The following is a 20630-nucleotide window of genomic DNA, read 5'->3' as shown; positions in this document are numbered from 1 at the left end:
GCCAAGCAGAGCCATGGGGGCATCACTCTGGGCCCTTCAGGATGGTTTGGGGGGGGATATTGGTCATGTCTCACCTCTGCCCATGCCAGCCCTGGCTGTTGTGCACAGCCCCGAGGTGGGCATGGATCAGGATCAGCATCTCTCTGTCCCACTCCAGTGCCCATCAGCCAGCCCTGGGGGCTGCTGTGACAACAGAGCGTCCCCCCTGCCAGGCTGCCCCACTGAGGCTGGGCCACGGTGACAGAGCAGCAGGAGGGTGAGCGGGGGGGCCACTTGTATTCACCAGGAGCTCGTGGGCTCTTTGCCACAGATTAGTCACGGGCTCTTCCTGCTTCCCCAGCCTGGGCCCTGCGCAGGAGCTCAGCAGATAAGGGGCCCACCCACGCTCGGGGCCCACGCACCCCACGGGGACAATGTCAACCCCCGTGACCCAGAGGAGTGACACAAGCCAGGGCCTTGTGGCTGCCCCATGCAGGAGACCCCAGGAAGAGCAGGGCCAGAGCCCTCTTCCAGCACCCAGGCACCCTGGCATGAGGGTGGGCATGAGAGGGATGCTGAGCTGCACCTGCCAGCACAGGGGTCGCCCCCCAGCTCTGTTTTGGGGCTGCTTAGGGGTTTCTGGTGGCCGAGTGGGGGAATCGGCCAATAGCCGAGCAGCGGTCAGAGTGTAAAACCAGCCCCTTCCTGAGCATCCGGTGCCGCTCTGCCGAGCCCCTCAGCTCCCACCCCGCAGCACGTGTGGCTCTGCTCCCCCTGGAAGCACAGCTGGGTGCTCACCCCACGCTGAGCCCCCCACACCTGGAGCCTGGCACAGCCGTGCCCCGTGCCCTGGCACAGGCAGCCCTGGGGCTCTGGTGAGGCCGCAGTGATGCTCCCGCCGCTGCCAGCTCTGCCCCCCGCCAGCACCCACCGCATCGCCCCAGGGGCCGTGCCAACATCACCAGCACCAGCGAAATGCCCCTCGTCCCCACACCCAGCGCCCAGCACGGGCAGGGTCCCCCCGCTGCCCACCTTGTCGCCGGCCGAAAACGGAGACACGGGGCTGGTGGGGGTTCCCGGCTCAGAGTCATCTTCATCCTCCAGCACTTTATCCAGGTACCCTATGGCCTCCTCTTCCTCCTCCATGGCCGGCCGGGCAGCGGGGCGCACAGGGCACCCCACAAGGCTCCGGGCAAGGCGCTCAGGCGGCCGGGCTGTCCCAGCCTGACTCAGCCCTGGACGGCGGCCACCAGCGCGGGATGAAAGGAGCCATTATGGGATCCCCGGTGCTGCTCCAGCCTGACCCAGCTCCGGCCTCCCCGTCCAGTCCCGGCCGGCCCGGGCGCTCCCGGCGGCGGCTGCGGGCTCGGCAGCGCTGCGAGCGCAGGGCCGGCCCCGCTCCCGGCTCGGCTCCGCTCGGCCCCGGGGCCGCGGGCGCTGCAGGGGCCGCTGCCCCAGCCCCAGAGCCCCAGAGCCCCAGCCCCAGCCGGCCCCGCCGCTCCGCCCCGCGCTCCTACAGGAAATGCTCTCCCGGCTACGGAGGTGGGGCCGCTCCGCCGCCCCGTGGGCAAGGCTGGGGGAGCGCTGAGCCGTCCCCGTGGGCTCCGCCGAGGTGGCTCCGGCAGGAGCCGCGGGGAGGGGACCCCTGCCAGCCCCACCCCGGCAGAGGGAGAGCATCCCCCTCTGCACCCCCGAGTCCCGTGGGAAGGAGCAGCAGGACCTCGCCGCCAGCGAGAAGTGAGCTTGGAGGGGGCAGCATCACCCGGTGCCACACGGGGACCCGGCTGGGCACCCCCAGAAGGGATCAGAGCTCTCCGTGCCCCAGAGGGGACTCGGGGCAGTGTCACCGAGCCGAGCCGGGTGCGTTCACACAGACCTGCCACACCGGCTGGCACCTCAGCGCTGAGCCCCGGGGCAGCGGGACACGGGGACAGCAGCGGGACACGGGGACAGCAGCGGGACACGGGGACAGCAGCGGGACACGGGGACAGCAGCGCTGCTGTGACGCTTGTGAGGGACACTGAGGGCCTCGGCGAACAAGGCAAGAGCAGGCTGGAGGAGGGGACACTCATGCAAGAGCCGCTTCAGCAGTTTCCCCCGGGCTCCTGAGAAGCAAAAGGGGAACTGGTGGCTGCGTGTGCTCTGCCCACAGGAGCCATCTCTTCTCCCTGCACCCATCTGAGCCTGCAACAAACTCCTGCTGTGAGATGTGGGGACACAGGGACTTTCCAGAGTCCGTGTCCAGCCTTGTGTCCATGCCACAGCTCAGCCTTTGCACCACAACCCTGCCCAACATGGCCAGGTCCCAGAGTGGGGAATGGTCCCTGTCCAGGGGAATGCTGCCCACAGTGCCAAACCCAGCAGCACCCAAGCAGGGGCTGGGACACCAACTCCACACCACAACCACATCCCACAGTGGGGTGGGGAGGGTTAAGAGGCGTCTGCACGCAGCAGTCACAGGCCCCAGACATGGTTAGAGCTGGCCCAGGAGCCTGCACGACGAGATGCCCCAGCAGAAACCTCCTCAAACCAGCCCTCACAAAGGCAGTGCCACCAGTCGTGCCTCCCTGCAGGAGAGCAGTGGGCTGCACCTGGCACCCTGTGCCACACAAGCACAAGCCTGTGCCCCTCGCAGGGCTGCACACACTGTGCTGGCATTGGAGGGAGCTCTGCCAAGCCCCAGCACAAGCAGCTCCAGATAAAGAGAGGGAGGCAGAGCTGGCACCGGCCTCCAACACTTCCCAATCCTGTTTGTCACAACCAAGTCAATGTCCCTGCCAGTGCCCAGACCCACCGTGCCCTCAAGGACACCTCTCTGCAGCATCTCCCCCCAGCCCTGTCCCCAGAGCCACCCTCTGCTGTCCCTGCCGGCCTCGGGGCCAGAGCCCAGCACCGAGTGCCAGGCTGGGCTCCAAGGGCTGTGCTGGGGGCTCGGGGAGCCCGAGTGCTTCAGAGCCAGCCCCGGAGGCGGTGGCAGAGGGCAGCACCCTCCTCTCCCTCCCCAGGGGCGCTGCTGGGACGGCGATGCTGCGCAGGGCGACCCTGGGGAGGAAGCCACACCTCTCCCTCTTCTGCCTCAGCATCCGGGTCAGGAGCTTAACTCTTTCCATGACAAAAACAAAACTTCACTTTTCCCGGCGCGGGCAGCGGCAGCGCAGGGGGATCCCCCAGCCCGGGCCGTGCGGTTGCTCCCCGCATTAACCCCGAGGGACCAAAGCTCCTGCCTGGACCCCACCGCTCCCGAGCTCTATGGAAACTTTCATTCTGGAAAAAAAAATCCCACTTTTTTCCCTTTGGATCCCGCCCCGCGCAGCTCTCCGGGCATTCCTCCTCTTTCGGAAAACCAGAGCGCTTCCCGAGGATGCGCTGCGAACAGCAGGAGTTACATTTAAACTGTGCACAGCGAGAGGGGCACCTCGTGTCCCCAGCCCTGCTGGTGCCTGGTCCCCGAGTGCCACTAGATGGAGCCGGCAGCCCGGCGGAGCCGCTGGCCCTGTCCCCAAGGGCTCCGGGAGATGGGGACCCGGCAATTCCTGTCCCCAAGGGCTCCGGGAGATGGGGACCCGGCAATTCCTGTCCCCAAGGGCTCCGGGAGATGGGGACCCGGCAATTCCTGTCCCCAAGGGCTCCCGGGGATGGGGACCCGGCAATTCCTGTCCCCAAGGGCTCCCGGGCATGGGGACCCGGCAATTCCTGTCCCCGAGGGCTCCAGGAAATGGGGACCCGGCAATTCCTGTCCCCAAGGGCTCCCGGGGCTGGGGACCCGGCAATTCCTGTCCCCAAGGGCTCCCGGAGATGGGGACCCGGCACTCCCCATTTCCAGCACGCCCATCCCATCCCGGCTCTGTCTCGGCGGGACAGGGACACAGCCTGTCCCAGGGCACGGCATCCCCCGAACTGCCGCTCCCCGGAGCCCAGACTGCCCCGGCCGGCAGAAATTGGGCTGTTGGGCACAGTGCCCAGGTCAGAGCAGCATCAGAGAGCACAAACACCGCTGGCACCGAGACCCCCGAGCCCCCAGCACCTACCCCTGTGCCGAGGCCATCGGTGGGCGTGGGTGACACACCGTCCCCGCCGTCCTGGCCGCGGGCGCTGAGCTGGGGGGACATGGTGGGCGACTCATCGATGTAGGGCATGGTTTCCGAGCCCTCCGGCAGCGCCTTGGGCTCCTCGTTGCCCTCGGCGTCGTACTCGTCCGCGCCATAGTTGAAGTCTGCCGGGGTGAGAGAGGGTGGCCGTGAGATCCGGGCACGGCTCGGGGACACCGGGTGGCACCGCGGCCACCCAGCCCAGGCTGTGCTGACCCCGAGCCCCAGGGCCGCTTGGGGCCAGCCCGGGCCAGCCCTGCTGCCCGCTCGGCCAGGCAGGCACGGAGACATCGGAGATCACAGCGAGCATCCCCGGCCCCGCAGGCATCCTCTGCTCGACACACTTCCCTATATTTGAATAATTAACGGAACCGAGAGGCCCGGCGGCCCCGTCTGCGCGGGGACAGCTGCTCCGCCAGACGCTGCGGCCCCGTGCAAGTGGCTGTGCCCTGCCTGCCCGCCGGCCACATCCCTGTGCCATCCCTGTGCCATCCCCGGGGACAGACGAGCTGGGCTGGCACCCACGGCCGCATCCTCCTCGTTTGACCATGCCCACACTCCCCGGGGCTGGAAATGCCAGGATGCCCAGCTCGGGGGGCAGTGCCACCCCCGCGGGGTGAATTGGGCATTCCCACCCCGATGGGGGAAATGAATCCCGCACGGGGAATGAGCCCCCCCCGCCAGAACAGCACCCATTTGTGGGTGCCCCACGCTGCCCCACAGCCCCCCCATCACCCAAGGCCTGGGGGAGGCATTTTGGGGACACAGAGCCCCAAGGGGGAGGCGAGGGGGGGGGTCTGCAGAGGGGCCCTGGGGCCGGGGTACATCCGAACCCGTTTCCATGGGAACGGCAGCGGCTCGGTGGCGGCTGCAGCAGCCCCGAGATGCCGACAAAGGGGAGGGGGAAGGGAGCCCGGCTGCGGCAGGGCCGGCCGGGGGTGCACCCGGCACCCCCCAGCCCAAGGCAGCGGCCAGGAGCCCCTCGGCAGCCCCCAGAGAGGGAGGGGGCTCCTCCAACACCGCCCCCTTGCTCCCTTCCCATCCAGCAGCCCCATGGAAGCCACATCCCCACAGGGTTCCTGGGCACAGACACTGGGGAGAGCCCAGATAAGAGCCCAGCTGATAACCCGGGCACAGCGGGGGGCGCTGGGGTCAGAGCAGCCAGCCCAGACCAAACCCCACACCGCTGCCACTCCATGTCCCCAGGGCCATGCTGGACAAGGACTCCCCTGGCTCCCACCAACACCACTCAGCACATTAATATTACATCCTGCTTCCTGGGGAAAGTGGATAAATCTTTAAATCAAAGAGTGCTCAGGCCAGGAGCCAGTGCCAGTGGGGAGGGATGGATGGAGAGTCCCATCCTGCACCTGAGAGGGGTTGGAGGAGAGCTGTGACATGGGCCAGATGCACCCCATCTCTGCCAGCACACCAGAGCCCCTCTTAGACATTATTTCTTTAGCAATTAGCTGATGACAATCCCTCCGTGGGGCACCACAGCCCACCTTCAACCCAGGAGCTGAGTGGATTGCACCCTCCTGGTCCTCAGCTTCCAGGAAAAAAGGATCCCAGGCTCTAACCTGCCCTGCCTCCTCACGGTGGGCTGTCCATCATCTCTCCTGTGCTGGACAGTCCCAGCTGTGATGCTGCATAAGGCTCACCAGCACTGCTGTCCCCCATGGTGGCCACTCCCCAGGACACAACCCCACAGAGCTGCCCTCACCCAGGGACTGTCCCCAGGCTGGGAATGCCCCAGAGCAACCCCAAACTCTGCCCCAAGCTCCTTTCCTAAGGGGGAGCCAGGGCAGCAGAGAGGGCCCAAAGCTGATGGTCACCATCAGGTGCCACCACCTTCCCTCCACCACAACCAAGGTGTGCAGCTCCAGGCCGCACCACAGGGACACCCAGAGTGGCACCGTCACCGTGGCAGTGCTGGCAGCCCAGGTGGGGCTCATCAGCATCCAAGTAATGAGGAACAGAGTGTTAACGAGGCAGCTGGGGCCCTGGGAGGTGACCCTGCAGCAGTGCAGGCAAGGAGGTGCCATGGAGAGGGAAGGGCCTGCAGGGATGCAGGAATGTCCTGGCTCTGCTGGTAGCTGCTGGAGCTGATCTACACCCCAGAGCAGAGCTGGGGATGGGATCTACAGGCAGTGCCCAACAGGCACAAAAGGAGAGGGACCCTGAGCTGCCCCCAGGACACAGCCATGATGTCCCCACAGCTCCAGCTGTGCCACTCGAGGCTGTGCAGGATTTGAGGGGCCTCACGTGGGGAGGCTGGGCACAGGAACCCCCCCAGCAACCCCAGAAGCTGCTACAGGGAGGGGACCAAGCACCACCAACCATCCAGGACAGGCAAGGGAGTCACTGATGGGCGAGGGGACACAGAGGGGCTGTCCCCTGGGGTGCTTGTGGCACCCAGGCAGCCCAAACCCAGCATCTCCCTCCCTCCTCCCCCACAGCTGCATTGCCCCTGCAGCCTGCTCTGTGCCTGTGCCAAAACCCAGAGTTATTTTTGCTCCTGATTTTTTAGCAGCAGTTGAAATCCTCCTGCTGCACCCCAGGCGTGGAGATGGGAGGGCAGGGAGGGAGCCTGGCCCAGGGGAGCCACTCTGGGGGACAAGGACACCCTGATCTGAAACAGCCCTGTGGCCCCAAGCCCACAGACAGCCCCAGGGCCCTGAGACACCACCAGGGCAGAGGCCCTGTGAGCTGGCACACGGCCCCAGCAGGGTGACAGGGCCAGGAACACATCCCCATGAGGGATTATTTTCCCCAGGAAAATGTTTTTGCTCTGCCACATCTTCCCAGGCTGCTGGCAGCAGGATGTTCCCCACGAGGGAGCTCAGCCAAGGGCAGCAGCTGCTCCTGCCCTGCCCAGACAGAGCACAGCCACAGCAGCTCAGGGTGGCACTCCCAGCTGTTCCCCGACACCCTGCCAGCGTGTGGGCACAGCCCAACGCTCACCCCATCCATCCCACTCCCAAGAAAAGCCCAACATCCACACAGAGCCTGTGAGATTTTGGGGGAACGCCACGGTTTGCCTGTGCCTGGGTGAAAATTCACCATGACAACACAGATGTGTGAGCTGCCTTTGGACCTGGGCCTCTGCTGAAGGCTGGCTCAACACAACAGCATCTCCTCCACACCGCCACTGCCTTTCCCAGAGTGATGATGATGATGAAGGCTGGACCCTGCCCTGCATCCCCCAAAGCACGGGCATGCCAAGCAGCCTCCCCCACACGCCTTGGGGAGGGCGGCTGGAGCGGGATTTGGGATGCAGAGCCGCGGAAGGAGGGTGCCATGGGTGGCTGGGAAGGAGGGTGCAGAGGCTGGGGCTGGATGAAAATTCACCCAGGGGGCCCCTGGGCTCCAGCCCAAACCCCTGCACAGCCACCCCAGCTCCCATCCCTGCTGGATGCGGCCTCTGGCTGTGGACACCAGAGGTTTGGGGCTGGCAAACCTGGGGAGGAGGCTCAGCCCTGCCCAGCGTGCCCCTTGGCGGCCCCGCTCCCTCCAGGGCACGGCAGATGCCAGCTCCATGCATGGAGCATGCTCCGGAGCATCCCACCTTCCCACGCACCCGGCCAAACCCCAGCAGCGCCGGGCTCCGAGCCCAGCACTGCGCCCCAAACCCCAAACCCCACCCCGGGGTGCCCACGCAGCCCCAAAATAACCACGGGGAGCCTGTGACCGAGCCCCTCATGCCCTGGATCAGCACTGAGAGCAGGACCGGCTCAGGGCTCCCTCCTCCCTGCCGCCCGGCCGTGGGATGGGATGGGATGGGATGGGATGGGATGGGATGGGATGTGATGGGATGGGATGGGATGGGATCGGGGGGTTCGCACCCCCGGGATGCTGCAGGACGCCCCCGGCCCCGCCGGCTGCCAGCCCCCGGTACCGACAGCGCGTTGCCACAGCACCGGCACCGCGCCTGGAGCTCGCTGCGAGCGCCGCGGCTGAGGGAGGCAGGGAGGGACGCAGGGAGAGAGGGAGAGGTGCCCTCCCACCGCCGCGATGGCACCTGCGGCCGAGAACCATCTCCATCCTCATCCCCAAACCCCTCCCGGGCAGTGCCGGCTGTGGGGAATAACCCGCTCCAACCTCAGCGACCCCCGAGCCGAGACCACCGCCACCCACCCTGCCCATGCAGAGCCTGGGGGACGCCGGGCAGACCCCGGCCAGGCCCCCAGGACGTGCGGGATGCTCGCGGAGCGGAGCACGACCCCCAGCCGGCACCAGCACCCCCGGCCCGGCTCGGCTCCGCCCGGGACAGCGCGGCAGCATCGCCGCCCGGGTCCGCAGCGTTACACAACAGGTAGCGGGCAGGCAGCCCCGGCCCCCCGCGCCCCCCCGGCCGCCCCGGGCACGTACTGCTGTAGAGGGTGTCGATCCAGGAGAGGCGCGGCAGGCCGCGGTGGCTCAGCGGCTCCATCCTCCCGGCGCTGCGCCGCCTCAGCCCGCTCGCATCGCACAACAAAGGCGGCGGGGCGGGAGGCGGGGGCCGGGCGGGGGCTGAGGGTGGCAGAGCCGGGCACGGGCACACGGCCGCGCTCCTGCCAAGGGTGCCCGGCGAAGGAGGTGCCGCCTGGCAATGGCAGCGCGTCCCGCCTCCCGCCCCTGCCTCGCCTCGCCGGGGGGAGCCGAGCTCGGCGTCCCCCCGCACGCAGCAGCCGCGCCGACCCTCCCCGCAGGGGTCTGGGCACCGGCCAGGAGGAGGAGAAGGATGAGGAGGGGATGGGGGTGGCACAGCGGCGTGTGCGGCTGCACCCCCAAGGAGAGCGGGGGGGAAAAGGGGGAGCTGGCTCCATCACCCCCTCCAGCACAGCCTCACCTCCTCGCTGTGACCTGGGGATGCTGGGCCAAATTCACAGCAAAACCTCCCCTCAAATACCTGAGGCTGAAGGACACAGGCTCTTCCCAGCCCTGCTCCGCTGGTTCTGGGAACCGGGGCCTGCAGGAGCCGGGAGCAGGCCTGCCCCACACACACCTGGGGCTGGCAGAGAGGGACGCGGGCAGGCAGGGGTTAAACCGCCCTCCCCGGCCGCGTGTAGCCAAAGGAAACGCGGAGTGCCAGAGTCATCAACCCCAATATGTCAGGGCGCCAGCCAAGCGTTCAAGTGCAAAGAGTGCCCTGGTTCAGGCTGTGCCCGGCAGGGCGGGCACCACCCCCGGGCACCACGGTGCCACCCCCGGGCAGCGCCCCCGGCCCGTCCTGCCCGCGGGGCTCGGGGTGGGCACGGACCGGGAGCGGCCAGATGGAGCCGGGCAGGAGGGACAATGCTCTGCCGGGCACACGGGGCAGGAGGGACAATGCTCTGCCGGGCACACGGGGCAGGAGGGACAATGCTCTGCCGGGCACACGGGGCAGGAGGGACAATGCTCTGCCGGGCACACGGGGAAGGCAGAGCGTGAAGTGCCAGGACACAGGGGGGAGACCTGAGGGGACCCTGCACTGCCACCGCCTGATTGTCACTGCCAGGGATGACCACGACAGGCTCGGTGCAGCGTTTTGGGGGAGCACAGCAATGCCAGAGCTGTGGCTCAGCATGGCTGGAGCACAGGGAGCCACTGGCACCTGGCATCCAGGATGAGGAGGCACTGCTGCCCCAGCACAGCCCTGCCATGGCAAGGACAGCCAGAACCTGCTGCACCCACGGGCTGTGGGTCAGGGTGCAGCCCTACAGCTGCCATTTGCCTTCCCCTGCCCCATCCCAGCTGCTCTGGGGAGCTGAGACTCCCCTTGTCCCCAAGACATGGGCACAGGCAGTGCCCAAGGGTGGCCAGGCTGTGACAGCCTTTGCTGCTGTTCATCCCCCACTCACTCCTGCCTTGGCTCAAGCTGAGCTCGTCCTCACTTTGCCCCTTAATGGATGGAGAGCTTCCTGCACACTCCACAGCAAACCCCACACCCAGCCCTGCACCCCCAGAGCCCGAGGCTCAGCCAGGAAGGTGGTGGTGGTTCAGCTGAGAGCATCAACCTTGCTCATGGCAGGAAACCACACAGTCCGCTGGTGCCCTGGGGAGCCCTGCAACAGCACCAGCACCAGATGCAGCTGCTCATCCTCAGCGTGGGGGCAGCTGCTTTTCCCTGCACACAGGCAGGGAGGGGCTTTTCCACATTTTTCCCTCAGCCAGACACATTTCCTGGCCACTCCTGCCCACCTCTCCATGCCCCCTTTGCACATCTGCTCCTTTATCCAACACAGGCCATGAGTGAGCACTTGGATGAGCTGCCAGAGCTCCTGGAGCCCTCCCCAGCCTGGCCACCCCCAGCCTGGCACCACCCAGCAGGTCCTGGCAGTGCCATGGCCAGGAGGACCAGGCAGGCAATTCCCCACAGCTGGGTGAGTGTCCTGGGAAGTGTCTTTGGAGAAAGCCAAGCATGCTGCCTTCATACCAAACAGGAAGGCTCAAATACATCAACAATCCCATCAGAAAGAGGCGGATAATACATTCACTCTGGGAGACAGAAAAAAAAGAAATAATTATGACCCAGGCAGGTGGCCTTGCACAGCCCACAACAAACTCCTGGGCTGTATTTTAATTTCATATTCTTTTCGCCTTTGCAAAAACAACAACAACAACAACAAAACCTCAAAACCTGCATAGCAGCTGAACCTCCCTCCTCTCCCTGTGGCTTGGGGGGAGCACCCACCCCAGCCTGGCACCCACCAGCCCTGGGTGACAGAGTTCAGTCCTGGGTGAGGAGATGCTGCCATCCCCATTCTCAGCACCCAGCCCTGGGTGACAGAGCCCATCCTGGGTTCTGGGTGAGGAGATGCTGCCATCCCCGTTCTCAGCCCCCGCCACCGCCCCCAGCTCCAGCTGGGAGCATCCCTGCGGCAAGAGTCGGGAGAAGCAGAGCTCCAGCACCCCTCCCCAGCAGCAGCCAGCCCTGCACAGCCTGCCTGGTGTCTGGCTGTCTGCCTGGCATCTGCCCAGCCCCTGCCCGCCTGCCCACGCCGCGCTATTCCTGGGCTCTTGTGCAAGAGCCCTCCAGTCACAGCCACGGGAGCTGCAGGAGCCCCAGGGCTGGCCCAGAGCTGGGCAAGGGCTGCTGGTGGGCACCAGGGCTGCTGGTGGGCACCAGGGCTGCTGGTGGGCACCAGGGCTGCTGGTGGCAACCAGAGGGCAGTTCCAGAGCCACCTGCAGCCACCCACCCACACACACACACAGGCACACTCTCTGTGGTTTTGTCCTTGCCTGAGCAGTCAAAATTAAACACTGAGACTCTGCCTGGCCTACCCCGGCCAGAGGAGGAACTCCCAGCCCCTTCAGAGCCAAACAAACACTTTCTAACAATGGGGAAATACAACAAAGTAAAAATTTACAAACAGCTCCAGCACTGGGGGTGTTTCCCCACAGGAAGAGTGGAATGGGAGACTGAGGTTGGGGAGCTGAAGTGGCTAAAGGGGGACTGGAAGAGCAGCCAGAGTGCTTTGGTTTGGGAGAGGGAGAACCTCTGTGTGCTGGAGCCATGGCAGGAGCACAGGCAGACTCCAGGAGATGCCAGAGCACAGCCTGGCTCCCCCAGTGCTGCTCTGCTGGGCTCCCAGCAGGTCCAGGCTCACCCTGCAGCTCTCCCCTTGCCAGAGGCTGCAGAGAGGAATAAATGGAAATGTTTCCAGCCTCCCTGCCAAGGAGCACAGCGGGCCCTCAGTCCAGCACTGAGCTTCTCTTCCAGCATCACCTCCCAGTGGAATTGAAACCCTGAGGTCTGCGCTCACTGGGGCACAGCTGAGAGGTGCCTGGGGAGCAGGGAGGTTACTCAGAGCATCCTGCCCTCAGGGCAGTGCCAGGCAGGGTGCCAGGGCCAAGCAAGCATGGGGAGGAGGGCAGAAACACAGCCCCAGCCTCCCAAAAACCTTTTAGTTCAGGTGGAGGCCTGGGCTGGCTATTGCATGAGAGGGAGGCAGCTGTGGCTGTGTCTGCCAAAATCCCCAGCTGCTCCTCTGCCCCCAGCCCTGGTGCTGAGCTGGCTGGGCCAGGTTTGCTCCCCGGCACAGGAGCTGAGGAGGAAGAGGAGGAAGAGGAGGTGCTGGTTCACAGCCACAGAACAAAAATCACCCATGGAACAAAAGCTGTCCGTGGCAGAGAGCCCCATCCCAGCACAAAGGTCTCCCTACCTGCCAGATCTCCAAACAATCCCTGAACTTTACAGCTGGGATTTATCTGGGGGCAGATCTGCAGGAGAATCCTCTGGGATTCTGCTTGGGCTGGCCAGGGAGTCAGCTACAGCCAAGGGAGCCAAGAGGGGCTGCTGCTCCTGATCCACACACAGCATTTATCCTGATCCACGCACAGCAGCTATCCTGATCCACACACAGCAGCTATCCTGATCCACACACAGCAGCTATCCTGCTCAGCAAACACTGACCAAGCCATTTGGGGTGGGACAGCCAAGCCTGCTCCAAGGTGTCCCTTGGGGATGGGCTGAGTTCTCCGTGTTCCCTCGGGCTGGCTCCCGGCCACTGCTCCAGGTGACCTCAGTGGGAGGAAAATCCAGCAATGCCACCAACCAAGGGGGCTCAGGTGCCACTTTCTGGGCTGGATGGACACTCAGTGAGCTGCCCTGCCCAGCACAGGCTCCTGCCTCTAACCCAGGGGAATATGAATTCCCTGCTAGCACAGAGCAAAGCTTCTCCCTGTGATCAGTGCCACAGCAGAAGACAGAGCAGAGCATCCTCTGGGATCCCAGCTGTGGGCAGGAGGGGAGGAGGAACCCGAGGAACAAAGAGCCTCCACTCACAGAAGTGTCTTCCCAGGGAAACAGAAAGAAAACAAACCCCAACCAGATTTCAATGGCCTTACAATGCAAATGTATGCAGGCCCCGCAGGGCACTGCTGGCTCTATCCAGCCACCTAATGAGGATTTCTTGCCTGCCCTGCTGCTGCCATTGCTTCTTCCTGGGGCTGCTGATCACCCACAGCCAGCCCCTGTGAGCCTGGGGCCATCTCTGTGCTGCCCGTGGTGGGCACAGCCCGTGGCACTGCTGGCACTGAAGGGCAAACCCCATCCCCAGCCCCACTGCCCAGCCCTGAGTGCTGCCAAGCTGGGGGAGCTCAGGGCTCTGCCCCAAATTCTGGGGGCCAAAACCCATTCAGTGGGGCTGTGCCCAGCTGGCAGAACACAGGGGTGCTGCATCCAGACCCAGCTACTCCAGGGGGATGTTGGCACCTCTGTGTTAATGATTGAACCACTGCCAGGCTAGGGGAGTGCCAATGAGACAGACAGGGATCCCAGCCCTCTGTGCACCCATCCTGCTCCTCTGCAGGGCCTGGCACCTGAAGGGCTGCTCCCCCAGCCAGGAGATGCAGCTGCTGCCACGGTGGCACCCACGGGCAGAGCTGATCACAGATCTCCCCTTTGCTCTTGCAGCTCCTTTACAAACCCCTCACTGTTTGCCCAAGCAGCACTTGCTGCTCTCACCTACAGCTTTAAACTTCAACTCTTCTACTCAAAGGCTTTTCAGCCTCATAAACTTTACATTTATTTATGATCTTCTTCAACAGTGACAGCGTGTTCCAGAGTTAACCCTGCAGTCCCCATCTCAGGCAGCATCACTCTCAGCCTGCCAGCACTCAGGGGCTGCTGTCACAATGCCACCAGGGGGTTTGTGGGCAGAAATCACCTCCCCAAATGCTGCCGGGCCCCAGAGCAGATGGAGACAGTTCAAAGGTCCCCAGCAGGCACAGACACACACACAGACACACACACAGACACACACACACAGAGACACACACACACTCTCTGTGGTTTTGTCCTTGCCTGAACAGCTAAAATTAAACACTGAAACTCTGCCTGCTCTGCCCTGGCCAGAGGAAGAACTTCCAGCCTCTTCAGAGCCAAACAAGCACTTTCTAACAATGGGGAAATATAACAAAGTAAAAATTTAGAAACTAAATACAAGGACACAGAGGTGGTAGATGGGCTCTTGGGGAGACACAGCTGCCCCCACTGCACCTCCCTGATTTGGCACCAAGATCCCACCCAGGTGTTGAAGGAGGGGAGGTGGATGCACAGGCCATGCAATATTTCACCCTCCTTGGGCTGTGGAATCACCATTCCTTCCCCTCCTGCCCCAGGCAGAATGAGATGCACCAGGACAAACCCTGGGCTTTGCTCACTATTTTCCATTCTGCTTCTGCAGAATATTCCAAGAAAGGGATCAGGAACAAGCAGGGTCTAAGCAGGACAGAGGTGCCCCATCACCTCCACAGCTGCAGGGATTTTCTGGGACAGACAGAGGTGCCACTTTTGCAGCAGCAGCAGCAGAAGCAGGGATGGAGTGACAAGAACAAGCCTTGACTTTACTCAAGTCATGCCAGGAGCCCCCAGCATGACACCCATGCCAATCCAGCCCCCATCTGGGCATTCCAATGCCACAGGAACTCCAGATGCCCCTTTCCCCTTTCTGTGCTCACCACCCTCCAAGGCAGGACCTGCTGCTGCTGGCAGCTCCCTTGTCCTTGCCAAGGTACCAGTGAAAGCAGTGCAGCAGAGCGGGGAGAAGAGCCCATGTGACTCCAGAATCTTTCCTTGAGAGAAACTGTAATTCCAGCTAAACAGAGGGCTGGGGATTCACTTACAGCACATCTCACAGCCCCAGCTTCCTGCTGCAACCAGATCCACCAGCTCATGCCATCACGGGCTACAGCTCATATTTGTGGGGTGTAGAGCATTGCACAGGGCAGCTCAGGGGCTCCCAAACCCCACAGCCTTCCAGAGGAGCTTCAGCTCCATGGCAAAGCCAGCCTCTTTCTCTGCTTCCCAAGGACAAAGTGAGGAAACCCAGCACCGAGTCACTTCCACCTCTGCGCTACCTGGCTGCGGGCACAAAGCATCTCCAGTGAGCATCACCTCATCCTCCTCTGGGCCACCAGCACCTCCTCCTGCTCAGCTCACCCTCTCCAGGCTGCCTCCACCCCACAGCCCTCCATCCCTCCGTGGCAAACAGGAGATGGGAGCAGCAGCCAGCCCGAGCCCGCACTGCACACTCAGCTGTGTGCTCAGCCACAGGGACAGGTGACGGCCAAGACGAGGGGAATTTCAGCCCTTTCCACGCCTCATTCTGGGCCATCTGCTCGCTGAGGCTCAGATTTGGCTGGTCCCAGGAGAGCTGGCACAGGCGCTATCGCAGATGCCAGGATGGTGTATCTGGTGCGATAGCCCCAGACGGGCATCTTGCAGATTTCCTCCCTTTAAATCAGATTAATCACAAGCTACTTAAAGGAAAGCACTGTGTTTCCCTGGTAATTCCCATAAAGATGATATCCAACACTCCTTCACTGGCTGTCCAGAGGGTGCTTCCCAAGGTTGATGCAGCTGGGGATTGACTGAGTTCAGCCACAGCAGCGCTGAGCTCCAAAATTCACATTAAATACTGAGGGACCCAGGCAGAGCAGCACTAACCGGGTTACACACCACCAGAGTGCTGGCAGGAAAAGCAAACAGCGCCACAATCATGAATTTTCAATTGCATCTGAAACATAGAGAAGTGAGAAGAAAACAACAGGAGCACCGGGTTAACCAGCTGTCCATGAAAGGGGATCCAGGCAATGGCTGCACACCTCTACTGCACTCTCAAACTCTGCTCTTAAATGTCAGCCCAGGCAGAGCACACAGGGGCCCTTAGAACGCCCAACAAAGAAAATGCTGATGCCTGGGAAAGGCCCAGGACAGGCTCAGGACAGGCTGGGGAGGGCAGAGCCCAGCCCTGTCACGGGGCAGGGGGATGCTTCCTCCTCTGATGAGTGCTGGAGCTGCTGACCCTGAGGAAGATCCATTTAGGGGAGGAGGAAGAGGAGGAGGAAGAGGCCTCATTCAACCACAGCTGATGCAACTTAGGACTTCAAACTCTTGCCAAAAGACTGCAAAGGGCTGGACCCCTCCAAGCCGTGAAGTCAGGACCCTCGGGGGCTTGTGCTGTGCTTCAGGGAAGCCCCTTTAACCTGAGAGCAGCCTTGCACCATCCTGGCTTTGGAAACATCCAGGAGCACAACCCAGACATAACAAAACACAGGTCTGAGTGTAAATCACAAGGATTTGTGCTTGGCCGCTCTGATGCACTCAAGCCACTTCAGCCACAGAGCAGCTCCCCAAGAATCACAGCCTGTGCCTGCTGCTGGGAGCTGGAGAGGGGCTTGGAGCAGCCCTTTGGAGGCAGCATTCCCAAGGTCCTTGTTCCTGGGCACAGGCTCCCACGGCACACTGGAGAGCAGGACAAACACTCACACGTGCCCAGCACGGTGACAACACCGAGAGCAGCCACATACTTTGGACATTTCGCCTCCAGGCAGCTCAGGAAGGTGAAGCGGAAACTTCCTCCAGCACTGCAGACTAATGCAATAAATAGAAATGAACTAAATATTAAGCATAATTTGACATCAGAGCACTTGCTCTCCAGGCAATCTCGAACCAGCACGATACGGCCTCAGGGGGAAACCACCACCCCACACAATCGAGCGAGAACAAAATTAACTCAAGTCAGCTGTGGAATTAGCAGCATTAAAAGTGACATTCCCTAGCTGCCAGGACTGTGTTTGAACCGGGTTTAATGCTGATGCAATAACAACTTCCAGGCTGCGGGAAGTAGGACAGTGTGACGGCTGACAGTGCCTCCAGTGCCACCACACAGCCAGGCACTTGTGAAACAGCACTGTCCTCAATCCACCTGGAAAAACGCCCCGGGACATGTCACCACCCCAGCAAGGCTCTGCTTTGGAGCCTCCAGGATTCTCCCGCGGGAGGTCACAGGGCGTCACCTGAGCAGAGGTGTTCCCTGAGCCAGGAAATGACTCCTGAGCAATGTGCCAGCCCCAGAGGTGGCTCGTGGGACACTGGGCCACCACACCGAGCGCTGCAGGGGACCGGCCAGAGCCACCCTCCCTCCTGGCACACCCAAGGACGGGGCCTTGGCATGGGACGACAGGGAGGAGCAGGGGCTTGGGGTGACCTTAGTGGCTGGTCAGGGGGTGCACAAGGCTGGCATTATCTGTTCCATGGGGATGGCAGAAGGACTTTGGCCATCCTCTAGCATGGGGTGCTCCTGGGACACGCTGGGGCTCCCGTGCCGAGTCACAGCTCGGGCCGCACCACCCGGGTGGCACGGATGGCACAGGGGCTTGGGATTGCCTTTAGCCTGGCACGGGAGGAGCGCAGGAGCGGGGATGCCCTCAGCCGTGCGCATTCGCCCTTGAGCGTGCGGCGGGGCCGGCTGGGGACACGCTGGGGACACGCTGGGGACACGCTGGGCTGGGGACGGCTCCCCCTCACCCACCTGCCGAGGAAGCGTCCTCCGCGTCCGAGCTGCCGGCGCTGCCGCCCTCCGGGGAGCTGCCCGCGGGCCGGGGGGCGGCGGGGGGCGGCGGGGCCCGGGCCAGCGCCGCCTCCAGGTAGCCCACCTTGAAGCGCTCCTCGGCCAGCGCCCGCTGCAGGCGGCGCAGGTGGCGGCGGCAGCGCTCCAGCTCCCGCTCCATGGCCCGCACCGAGCCCAGCTCCATGCGGGGCGCCGGCTCCCCCGGGAACTGCGCCTGCCAGTGCCGAGCGAAGTCCGCCCGCGCCGCCTCGCCCGCCGCCATCCCCCGCCCCGAGCCGGGCTTCCCCCACCCACCCCCGGCACCGCCGCCTTCCGCCCCCCGGAGCCGCCGCCGCCGCCGCGGGGCCTGACGTCGGTGCCCGCCCCCGGCCCGCCCCGCCTCGGCTCGGCTCGGCTCGGCCCCGCCGGGGCGGGGGCAGCGCTGCCGCCGCCCCCCGGCTCGGGCCCGGCTGCGGGAGCGGGCAGGGAGGGGATGGGGACGGGATGGGGACACCAGCGGGGCGCGGGTGCTGCGCTCCTGCAGCTCACACACTCCCGGTGCCCTCTCCGGGTCTCCCCGAGGAGCTGCGGGCACGGGGATGTAGGTAAGGGAATGCCCGGTGCCTGCAGCTCGAGGCAGTAACGAGGTGATAATTAATGCCAGAACCCATCCCACGTGCTCCAGGACATCCCCGAGCTAGGAACGACCGAGCCTTAAAGGTTCCTGTGACATGGAGTGGCTCCTGTGCCTTCCACAGCTGCCTTCCATGTGCCCTGGCCTTCACTGCAGAGCTCTGTGTGTCCCATCCTCATCCTCTGGCCGGGGAAAATCAGCCAGGCCTGCTGGTGTCAGGATGGATGAGCCATTCCTGGCACATGGAGCAGCAAGCACAGGCTCCTGTGGTGGGCAAGGAAGGCCTCCAACTCCCTGAAAGGAGTGAGAAACCTGGTGGGGGTTTGTCTCTGCTCCCAAGGAACAAGGGACAGGACAAGAGGAAATGTCCTCAAGGGTAAAATTGGATATTAGGAAAAGTGGATGGTCAGACTTTGGAACAGGCTGCTCGGGAAAGTGATGGAAATGTTCAAAAAACATGGATGTGGCATTTAGTGATTTAATGGTAACAAGGCAGTGCTGGGTTAACATTTGGGTTTGATTAAGGGGCTTTTCCACCTGGAATGGCTTTGGGATTCTGTGAAGCCTTTTGCCACATGTGCTTCAGCCCGTGCCCATGGCTCACTCCTGCCCCACAGGATGTGGCTTTCTGCCCTGTGCCAGGGCTGTTCCCTGGTGCTGGCGCAGGGATCTCACCCACAGGCGCCTCCAGGCCCTGCAGCGTGGCTGCCTGGCCGTGGATGAGTCAGCAGCCCGTGTCCCATGTGCCACCTGGCCGTGCCCCAGCAGGAACAAAGCACCCTATTTATCTCCCCGCGGGCAGTGTCGCAAGAGCCGCCTCCTCCTTCCCCTGTCACCAGGAATGGGCACCTCCCCGCCTGCCCCGCCTCTCATCCTTCCCCTGCCTTGCCCTGGCACATCCATTCCTGCTGGTGCAGCCTTCCCAAGGAGGATGGAGGGTGCTGGGGCAGTGCCAGGAGCTGGGCAGCCCCCCAGCCCATCGGGGTGTGACCTCCAGTGCTCCCAGGTGGCTCCAGCAGCTCCCACATGGAAGCATCAGCAGTTTGGGGGTGCTGGGTGGATGTGGCAGCCAGCCCAGGGCTCCTTGCAGGAGCTCAGCACCCAAAATACACTTCTGAGCTGGGACAATGGGCAGGTGCCCAGCACTCAGCAGTGCTCCAGAGTGACACAGGCTGGGAGCTGGGGAGTCCCCGAGGGCCAAACCCCTTCCTGGAGCCTGGGGAGGGCCATGAATGGCCTGATCTATGTGTGGCGACAGATAATTACTGCTCTTTCCTCATCTGTCAGGCAGGCGGGCCCGGCAGAGCCTCACAACACGTTTCTGCTCCCCATCTCAGCCCATAAATCTCTGCAGCACACGGTGATAAATCAGCAGGGGCCGGGGGAGCAGGGCTGGGGGGCGTTCCTGCTGACCTCCCAGCCCGGAATGGGCACCTGGGTCGGAAGCGCCCAGGACGAGGTGGGGATGGCCCAGGGATGTGCTAATTACAGGTGGCATCAGACACTCTGTGATTTATGGTCTGGCCTTGCTCCCTTCTGAGAGCTGGGGCTGCATCCCTGCAGCCAGGGCTGCCCAGAGAGCCATGAAGCCTGGCAGTGCTTCCCAAGGAGCTCCCAGGGGCTGTGGGTGGCATGGGGACAGCTTTGGGACTGGTTTTGTGCCAGCTCAGCCAGCTCTGTGTCTTCTTGGACTGCCCCTCCTGACCTCAAACAAACCAGCAACACCAGCAAAAACACCCCCATGGCAGGGACCTGTCCTGCTCAGCTGGGTTCTAGACAGGCATGTCTCTAGGTGGCTCTGACATCCATGTCCTGCTGGCACTCAAGTGTTCCAAACACCCCCTGGCTGCTGAGCTGAGCTCACTGGGTAAATCAGTGGTTGGGGAGCCTCCATTCCTGGGAGGTGAGATGGATACTGGGGAGAACAAGGGACTCACAGTGAGCACAGGTGAGTGCTCAAAGATATTTGCAAGCTTCACCTGCCTTTGAAGTCCTGCTGCCTCATCCTCCCCATCCCCGAGGCCCTGGCTCCTGATTTATTTGGCTCCTGGAGCAGAGGCACCTAAATCAGCTCCAGCTTCAAAGAGCCAGGAGAGGAGAGGGGCAATAGACAAATAACCCCCCACTAAGTGTGGCTATTGATCAAACATGAGCTGGGATGATCAGATAGGAAGGGATGGATCAAGGAGGGAGGGGCACGTTCTCCCAGGGCTCTGCTTTTGCACCAGACACCCCAACAATTTGTCAGAACCGCTCCCGGGCCATTTTTCAAAGCATCACCCCTGGCACAGGAAGGCATTTAGCAACTGCTGGCTAATGGGATGATGTGCAAACACACGTGGCTGTCCCCCACCGCTCAGGGGTTGGGGACCCGGCCCTGCCCATGGCCTCCGGACCTGCTGCACCTGGCCAGCCCCTCATCCCACCAGCTCGGGCCGCAGGAAACAAGGAGCTGCTTTCAGCACCGCCATCCCCAAGTTAAGCACCGGGCAGGGCCGGGAGCGCCGGCCCAGACAGCTCTGCCCCCAGGCTGCGGGAAGGGACAGGGAGGCTCGGGAGGAGGCAGCACTTCAGCTCTTTTATCACTGCCCTGATCCCCCTGCCGCATGCCTGCTTCCTGCTCCGCGGGG

At 63.3% G+C, this 20630-nt stretch overlaps 1 protein-coding gene across 2 annotated transcripts in view; it reads right to left on the bottom strand.

The window, feature by feature from the left end:
• Positions 1-8580, bottom strand: part of ABR (ABR activator of RhoGEF and GTPase) — a 29902-nt gene extending 21322 nt beyond the window's left edge. Inside the window, exons 1-2 of one of the 2 annotated variants that reach the window (XM_063173972.1) lie at positions 8439-8580; positions 4008-4192 (exon numbers count right to left, since the gene is read on the bottom strand). In XM_063173972.1, the coding sequence (XP_063030042.1) occupies positions 4008-4192; positions 8439-8499 (246 nt within the window). In that variant the 5' untranslated portion in view covers positions 8500-8580. Of the gene's footprint in view, positions 1-1011; positions 1204-4007; positions 4193-8438 lie in introns of those variants that run through there. The other variant, XM_063173973.1, reaches the window with a different exon arrangement.
• Between the last annotated feature and the right edge of the window lie 12050 nt (positions 8581-20630).

Source organism: Melospiza melodia, chromosome 21 (genome assembly GCF_035770615.1).
Source record: "Melospiza melodia melodia isolate bMelMel2 chromosome 21, bMelMel2.pri, whole genome shotgun sequence".
In the NCBI taxonomy this organism is placed as follows: domain Eukaryota; kingdom Metazoa; phylum Chordata; class Aves; order Passeriformes; family Passerellidae; genus Melospiza; species Melospiza melodia.
The sequence above is the reverse complement of the archived record's forward strand: the minus strand, read 5'-3'. Positions and strand labels throughout refer to the sequence as shown.